Here is an 8,901-nt window from a genome sequence, read left to right on the forward strand (position 1 = left end):
CCTACCGTTACATCATATTTAGGATGCATCACATCTGAGATTGACTCCAATACCATTACTTCTGTCAAGCTGAATTTCTGTAAGAGCTTTAGTTATGAAATATTTATCATTTAACTGGTAAAATTTTATAAGTGACACTGAGGATCCCATTTCAAGCCTTTTCTTTCTTCCTTTTCCTCAATATTTGGAAATGAAGGGTTTTTTCCTAGTTTAAACAGAGGTGAAAAGAGGGATGTTTCTGCAGTCTACTTGGAGAAGTTTTTGTTTGTACATAGAAGATCACTCTTAATTTTCTATGACTGTCTCATATGGAGGTATGTTCTCAGCTAATGGGGCCTGAGGTAAAAAAGCAGTTCCAGATGGTGAAAACCATCCTTTCTTGTTGCTGTACTGAAAGGCGATTATAGGACTTGTACTTAAATTAGTAAGTCTGAATACCATATTTCAAAACAGGTGACATATGTCAGGAACACATCATCTGAGCAAGAAGAGGTGGTTGAAGCACTGAGGGAAGAAATAAGGATGATGAGTCATCTGAACCATCCTAACATTATTCGAATGTTGGGTGCTACATGTGAGAAGAGCAACTATAACCTCTTTATTGAATGGATGGCAGGTAAACAACGGATGAAAATACTGTTTGAGTCTTGAAATACATGGTGTTGCATCACTTGAGGTTGTGAATTTATATTTTCATTGCTGTGTTCGCAATCAGTATAAAGGTGTACTTACAGAACAGCTGAAGTGCTCGTAGCAATATTCTTAGTGGTGCATCCTTTTGTGATTTGGAATCTTCCATACCTAATCTGTCATACAGTTAAAGCAGTTGGAAACCCTGACTTTTCCTTCCATTTCTGACTCCAAGTGAGGAGTTATAAATGTTGATGTATTTGCAACTGAAGTGACTGTGTCTCAAACTCTTGCATTTTCAGTGTATCTGTGTAGCTATAGGTTATTACTTTTAATAAAATTGCTAGAAAGTTTGGAATACCAGTCATTTATTTTTGTCCCGAGATTTTTCATAGAAATTTTGTCAGATGACATGCAAAGGCATTTAAGAACATTTAAAGTAAGTTTCAAATAATAAGTAGTAAATAGTGCTTTTGGAAAAATTATTTAAAACCTTAGAACTCTAACTGGTAATCTAGTAAAAAAATTGAAATATTTTTCATAATTGTATAGAGCAGGCACAAGAAAATCTGTATTTATTTTGAGAAGTAGTTTTATTAATTTAATGAATGTATTATATGTTGCTGCTGTCCAGTTATTAAGTGGTGTTTTATACATCCTTATTTGCTGTAAATGAAAGCATTGCACCCTAAATTGTGGTCAGAGTGCTAACATGCAAAGCCCCAAGTATGTGTCATTACAAGAAGTAGTGCAAAAAATATTTTCTTAACATTTAGAGGGCCAAACTTTTTAAATGTATTTTTTTCTGAAATATTATTATTTAGACAGTTAAATGTCAGGAAATGTGTTTTCCTCATTCAAGCCCAGCTATATTACAATACTTCAAGAGAAAAATTGGATATCCTAAATATTGAAACTCTGTTAGCAGTTTGAAAATTGAGGAAGATACTACTTTTCCTTGCTTGTCTGCGAAGTTCTATGTATTGAATGATAACAAACGTAAATTAAGATATTAAGAGGAAATACTTGATAGAGGTTGTACTTACCTATTGCCTTAAAAATAGTTAATGTTCTGCTGTTTACACATTAATGTTAAGTGTGGGTAAAGTATTGTTTTTAAGGAAGTATAAAATCATTAGGAAGCATGAAGACTTTTGTCTTTAATGTGTACAATTCCATTTAGAAAGTAATTGAGGGATGAACTACATCACTCTTTGCCTATGAAATTATTTTAATTTTTGGGAGTAGGAGAAGGAGAAATATTAATTACAAATAGTAATATCAAGTTCCAATTTTAGGATGCAGTGTTGCACTCTAGTAACAGAATGTGTAAGTGTTGATAGAATGTATTGTTTTGTCTTTTAGGGGGTTCAGTTGCTCATTTGCTAAGCAAATATGGAGCCTTCAAAGAATCGGTTATTATTAATTACACAGAACAACTTTTACGTGGCCTTTCTTACCTCCATGAGAATCAGATAATCCATAGAGATGTTAAAGGTGAGAATAACCTGATAAATTCTATTAGAAGGAGTATTCAGAAAGCAGCATATGTTTTGGCCTAAGACATGTTCATTCCCTCAGATGCTGTCTCAGGACTGGTATTTCTACTGGGTTTGTCTGATCATTTATACGAAACTCTATTGCTGAAATTAATCAAAATGCTACTGACATAATCAAAATGCTGGTAGCAAGCTTGTGGGTATTTGCTAGCTGTGCTAATAGTTTAGGAAAATTGTCTTTCTGAGTTGGTTAAAATAAGATAGAAAGTTGCCATACAGTTTTAATACTATTGCTACTTAAATGAATGTTAATGTTTACACTGAAATGATAGTAAAATCTGTGAACAAACCAAGATAACGAGGACAGATTTGTAATGTGTGGTGGTGAGTTTTCTTCCTTCATCTTTATTGAAGATAAATACAGTTGTACCCTGAGTAACATGTAAACTTAACTGGGAAATACCAGTCTTACATGAACTGGTGGTATATTTATATAAGTAGAACATATGGATGGCAAATATGTCTTTACTAATTCTTTTTGAAACAGTAAAACTTTAAATTGCTTGCAATTATCTTTAAGGCAACTCAGGGTTTCTTGATAATGAAATCACTTTAAATTTCATGAGGAGCTGCAGGCAATGAAAGCCTTCGGGCCTTTGGGTCACTATTTTCTTCCATTATACCATCTCCAAGCATTGTTCCAGAATCCTGTGTGTTTGTTGTACTTTGAAAATTTGATTGCCTCTTGAAATCTCTCAAACAACCTCAAGCAGTATCATTCAGGCATAAGAGAAAAGTGAGGTTATTAGACTGTATCCTTGATTTTTAGATTTCCTTGATACTGAGGTGGGGAATGTCAAACTGTTTTATAATTTTGAAGTGCAGAGAGGAAAATTGTCAAGTGTCTGTTCATCCTTTTGCCTTTAATAGAAAACCAACTAGTAGTATTTTTATTGTACTGTTGACAGGTGCCAATTTGCTAATTGACAGCACGGGTCATAGATTAAGAATTGCTGATTTTGGAGCTGCAGCCAGGTTGGCATCAAAAGGAACTGGTGCTGGGGAGTTTCAGGGACAGTTGTTGGGAACTATTGCATTTATGGCACCAGAGGTAAGAAAACAATTTTTAAAGTGATTTCAAAAAGTTTGTTTGGACTCTTTAAGCTAATTGATGTAGCCAAATAACAGAAATTTGCTGTTTATGCTTCAAATGTGTTTTAAATGCCTTTGTCCTAAAGGTTAGGAATTATGCCAACATGGTGATGATAACATTTCTTTCTTGTTGTCATTGTTTAAAGTAGTATGCTACAAGATACAGTTATCACAAGTGGTGTTACTAATGCCGAAATGACCATTTGCTCAAAAACTAGCTATTGCAAGGTACTTTGCTTGCCACTTGGTCAAGTATTTTATTTACTAGGTCTCTAAACCTGTATAAATGTTGTGGCATTTACATCACTGGTCACTCTCTTTACCTGAAATGTGAATCAGAATACACTTGTTTGATGTGTTGAGGTTTACTTCTAAATTACTTAGGGCTAAGATACTTTGAATTATATTATCTGATTTTTGGTGTTTGTCTGTTCAGGTCCTGAGAGGTCAGCAATATGGAAGGAGCTGTGATGTGTGGAGTGTTGGCTGTGTTGTCATAGAAATGGCTTGTGCTAAACCTCCTTGGAATGCAGAAAAACACTCCAATCATCTTGCTCTAATATTTAAGGTAAGGTATTTTGTTATTACCAACATACTACAAAAGATGACAAGTAAGTCTTGTATACAGTGATGTGAATTTTAGAAAAGTGTGCATGTAGCAGGGCTTGTTGCAATACCTTTTTTTTGTGTTGGAGCTGGTAGTACAGAAGCAATACTGGTACCAATATAATCATACTTGGCTTCTCTAAAAAAAACAAAGAGACTGATACAAAAAAAAATATGTTAATATATGCTATTCAAAATCATTATAGAATGGTTTGCATTGGAAAGGACCTTAAAGGTAATCTAGTTCTACCTTCCCCACCATGTGCTGGGGCACCGTCCTAAAAAAAAAAAAAATAGAAATAGAGTTAATCTTAAATTAGGCAGAAGATTGAGATGTGAACTTTTTCTTACAATCCTGTAAAATACAGAAGCTTGTTCTTCTGTAAACTGTCTGTGTAAGTATTCATATTTCACAGTGGGGAAAGTCCTTTTATAAAAACCTAATATTCCATGATCAGATTTTCTGGAAGATATTTTCCGTTATGCCATATTATATATGAATTTTGCCCCTTCCTTTGCTTGCTAGATCATTCATCTTGGCATTCATGTTTCAGGCTAAAATCAGTTAGTTATTCTAAAGGTCTAGTTGAACTGTAGGCATGAATGAAAAAAATACTGCTGCAGGTAAAGGAAGTTGCAGAGAACAGACATTGCACAGCAGTACTCAGATATGTTCTAAGTAAAATCACTTGTGCTAAGAGATGTAATTGTCTTGGTTCTGCACTGCTGTGAATATGGTGGTGCCACTCTAGTGTTCCCAGTCATCCTGCTTTAATCCAGCTAGACAAAATTAATTTGGTTTGGAGGGATCTGTCTTTCTGAGAAATATTTGCCTTTGGGGTAGTAGCAGAAAGACAGTAAAAGGCAGTGCAAGAAAGCACACCCAGTTTAACTTCTTGTAGTGTTACATCGCACAGCTTAATCTCTCTCCATGGTGACTTATTCCATTTAACAGTGAAGGCAGCTACTAGACTAAAGAATGTCCATATGTGTGCTGTAGGAGCTTCTCCTGTGGCCTGCTCTGAGATGTCACTGCAAGATCTTGCTGTGACATCTCTTGCTGTGAGAAGAACTTTTAGAGAAAAGTATCAGGAGAGAATCAAACTAAAAAGCAATAGGCATAAGGACAATAAACTGAAAGTAGTAACGTAATCTTCAAACTGTGGTAGGAAACATGCTGAATGGAGAAAAGTTCATAAATCTAACTCACCAGCTGAAATTATCAGTTTGTAGAATGTTTTTGGGCTAGGAGAGGGGGGCATAATCACTGACTTCTAAAAAGTTATTTCCCCTTGTTCAGATTGCTAGTGCAACTACTGCTCCATCAATCCCTACACATCTGTCTCCAGGCTTGAAAGATGTGACTCTTCGATGTTTAGAACTTCAACCTCAGGACAGACCACCTTCAAGGGAGCTGCTGAAACACCCAGTCTTCCGTACCACATGGTAGCTACTTATTTGTAAGGCTGAAATACTGAAGAAAACACTACTGAATATACAGTAACTGTCTTGCAGCGCAGTTACGTGCAGCAAATTATATTATTCTGCTGGCCTTAATGATAGATACATCAAGAACATAAGGCCAGTGGAGGACCCTACCTAAGTATGTGATTGACAAATCAAGATCTTTACCTAAGCTCAGTATGCAACATATGACAATTCATGCAGAGATTTGTAAATTGTGCCTTTTCAAACATCTGGCTCTGTGTTAACATAAAAACATTTTTCCTTAAATCTGCATGATTATTTAGCAGGTAAGTGATTTTTATTTTATTTAGAGCACTTTTTCAGCAGTATTAGAAGCTGAGAGGCTCAAGATCTGTTTTAATATTGCAATCACTGTTCAATTTCACATGTAGATGCTCTGCAATTAGTAAGTTTTCAATACTGGTTAAAAGGACATTCTGTATCTGTCCCTTTTACAGATTATATGATGCTCTCTGAGTAACAAATCCAAATATTGATGAAAACTTAAAAAAAAGCATTGCCTTCCTATAAAGTAAGAGCAGGCACTCATGGTTCACTGTGCATTTGCTGCTGGCCATGTAATTTCTTTTGAAATCAAAGTTTGTTTTCTTTGTATTTTTAACTTTCATGAAAAGGGGATATTTTAAAATAGTCGTTAGAAAAAAAGATGCAAGCTGTGTCATGGAATATTTTCCTGACACAAGAGTTTTAAAACCAGATTTGCTGGAAATCTGGGATAAAATGCCACCTTCAACAAGGATATGTTGAAGGCTCTGATAGTATAGGTTATTTAATAAACAAGACTGTTCTGTATAAAGCAACTTAGTCTGAACCATGCTAGAAGTTGTTGAGCCTTTTTTTCATATAGCAGTTTCTTCTGGCAAATGGTGTAGAGAAGTTCATGTCAAGGGCCCCCCAAACCCAGCTTCCATTAAAGTTTTTATGGGAGACTTTGGCATGTACTTCAGTGTGAGCAGGTGCCAAATGAGCAAATCTCATTCTTTGTGTAAAGAAACTGAGGTTACATTCTCTACTGATAACAAGTTTTACCTGCTGTTTTCCTTCTGCCGTACATCATCTATTTACTGTAGCCATTAGTGGTAATTTAATTTGAAAATGTTAAAAATATTACCGTAAGAAAGGTATTTATTTTAACAAGGAGCAAACTTGGACTTGAAGATCAAGATAAAGTAAAATGTGAAGTAAAGCTTCACCTGTAGTGCAAAACTTGTTGGTTTTTAGGAGATGTGGAGTTTTGTTTTTTTTTTAACAGGTTTTTAAAATTATTTTAAAGGCAGGTTTTTAGATCATGATGCATGTAATTCTGAAGGAAAATGGCAGCTTTTTCTTTTGCTTTTTTAAAAATGGGGATCTTTTTTAATCTAATAATGATTGTGTTTAATCCATTTTGAAAAAAATACTGTTCATGTCATAACTCTTCAGAAGCCAGTTGGATTGTTGGACTCAAATAGAATTGGTTCTTTTCAAAGACTCAGGACAAACTAAATAAGCTATAGTACCTTTAAAGTGTATAATACAAATTGGAAGCAAGACATCTTAAAGATAAGTTTACATGAATGATAGTGCTCATATTAATAAAAAAAAAAAAAAACATGTCATTAGTTGTGAATGTGTTTCTTTTGGAAATTTAACATTCCTTTTTTTTTGAAGATTGGCAGACTTTGAAGAGTTAAAAAGATAATACAGAAATGTGAAGTTTGGTAGCTCTGTTTTGTACTTGACTTTTTTTTGACCACTTTAGAATTTCTCATTCTAATAAGATTGTTTCCAAGTCTTTCATATGTGCAAGCTTTAAAGGATGCACTCTTGCCAATTCAAGTACTGGAAGATCAGTTTTCAGATTAATACTGTTTCTGGCAGAAATGTAAACTGTATAAACTGATGAACCTCAGCTAATCAGTATTACTATGTAGATCACCATGCATACCACATTTCAAACTCAAACTGCCTCTTAGGTGTCCAAATGCATTTGTTTGAGTTTGCATTTCCCTCGGCTTGCTGGTAATTGTGGTGTTTTTAAAATGGAGATGTGATGTAATATTCTTATTTTCTTTGGATCAAAGCTGGACTGAAAATTGTATTGTGTAATTATTTTTTGTGTTCTTAATGTTATTTGGTACTTAAGTTGTAAATAACGTCTACTGCTGTTTATTCCAGTTTCTACTACCTCAGGTGTCCTATAGAGTTTCTTCTACCAAAGTTCACTTTCACAATGAAATTATATTTGCTATGTGACTGATTCCTAAGATTTCCAGGGCTTAAGGGCTAACTTCTATTAGCACCTTACTGTGCAAGCAAATTTTACAGAAATCTCTGGGTTAAGAAATTTGGCTTCATTGTATCCTTTGTTATTTTAAATATATCAAGATATTTTAATTAAAAATTTTTACCCCATTGAACCAATTTTATATAGTATAATTTGTACGTATTTTGGTGGTTTTTGTCTTTATAGTAAATAAAAGTTTTTGAACAAACTTTGTCCTTTGCTTACTGTAAGACAAACACATTCCTTTAACTGATAGAAATAACATATTTCTGGTACACTTTACGGTTCATACACAACTTCATACACTTGACATATCAAGACTTAGTTTCTAATAAAGAGCAGAAACAAAGACTTTAATTAAGGATAAATAAACTTCTCTTACGAGAGCACTGTTATCTAAGAATCTCACTTGATTATTCCTTTAAGCCAGGAGTTGTCTAAATTACTGCAAATGTAACAATTACCTATTCAAGTGTGCTGGTTAGGTAAGTTCTGGAACCATTGAAGTGTATGTTGGAAGTAAATCTGTTGTTTTTTGTATCTGGTGAAATGATTCTGTTGGTGGAGATTTTAATAGCAAACATAAGCCTTTTGTTATGCATATATTGCAAAGCTAGGGCTTATTTAAGTTCTTGTCTTTCTCCAGATTTAAAAAAAAATTATAAATTAATCTTTTTTAGGGAAATAAAATTCAACTATAGGCTTTCTTGACTATAAATTTTATATTTTGAAGAACTGCATTTTGTTATTTTTATTGGGTATGAGACTTTTTGCAGATAGAGATACAAGTGTATCAATTCAGAAAAAACTGGCAGCAGAGATCTTCAAATAAATTCTAATACCTGATTTCTCAAATCAGAGAAATGTATTACCTGAAATGTGAGACAGGAAAATACATGGCAAGGATTAAGTAGGAGATAAACTTACTATAACGTATCTTTATCTGATTTACTAGAGAAGTTCCAAATCCTGCAGTACTGTGTCCTATTTGTAATGTTGCAGCCTCCTTTATAGGAACAAAGGATGGCAGAGATCACTGGTGCCCAGCAGACACCTACTTAGGGAATCCCGTATGTGCACAGGGCACATTCAATTCTCCCACAGGTAAGCTCTATGCCTGGTGTGACCTCTCTGGTGGGAATAAAATCACATTTCAGCATGTTGGTCATAGGTTGAAGTCTGACAGTGTTTCACCTTTGCAAGTTCTCACTCAAGGCTAAGGACTGCCTCCAGAACATGTTGGAATGTCACATATGTCCT

General features: G+C 34.4%; 1 protein-coding gene across 2 annotated transcripts in view; it reads left to right on the plus strand.

Annotated features, from left to right (window-relative positions):
• Window positions 1–7,849, plus strand: part of MAP3K1 (mitogen-activated protein kinase kinase kinase 1) — a 58,413-nt gene extending 50,564 nt beyond the window's left edge. For both annotated transcript variants that reach the window (XM_021534326.4, XM_021534325.3), the window contains exons 16-20: window positions 454–616; window positions 1,996–2,127; window positions 3,098–3,240; window positions 3,718–3,849; window positions 5,188–7,849. In XM_021534326.4, the coding sequence (XP_021390001.2) occupies window positions 454–616; window positions 1,996–2,127; window positions 3,098–3,240; window positions 3,718–3,849; window positions 5,188–5,337 (720 nt within the window). In that variant the 3' untranslated portion in view covers window positions 5,338–7,849. The remainder of the gene's footprint in view (window positions 1–453; window positions 617–1,995; window positions 2,128–3,097; window positions 3,241–3,717; window positions 3,850–5,187) is intronic.
• Window positions 7,850–8,901: the final 1,052 nt, after the last annotated feature.

The sequence above is a fragment of the Lonchura striata genome, chromosome Z, assembly GCF_050655825.1.
Source record: "Lonchura striata isolate lonStrDom1 chromosome Z, ASM5065582v1, whole genome shotgun sequence".
Lineage (NCBI taxonomy): Eukaryota > Metazoa > Chordata > Aves > Passeriformes > Estrildidae > Lonchura > Lonchura striata.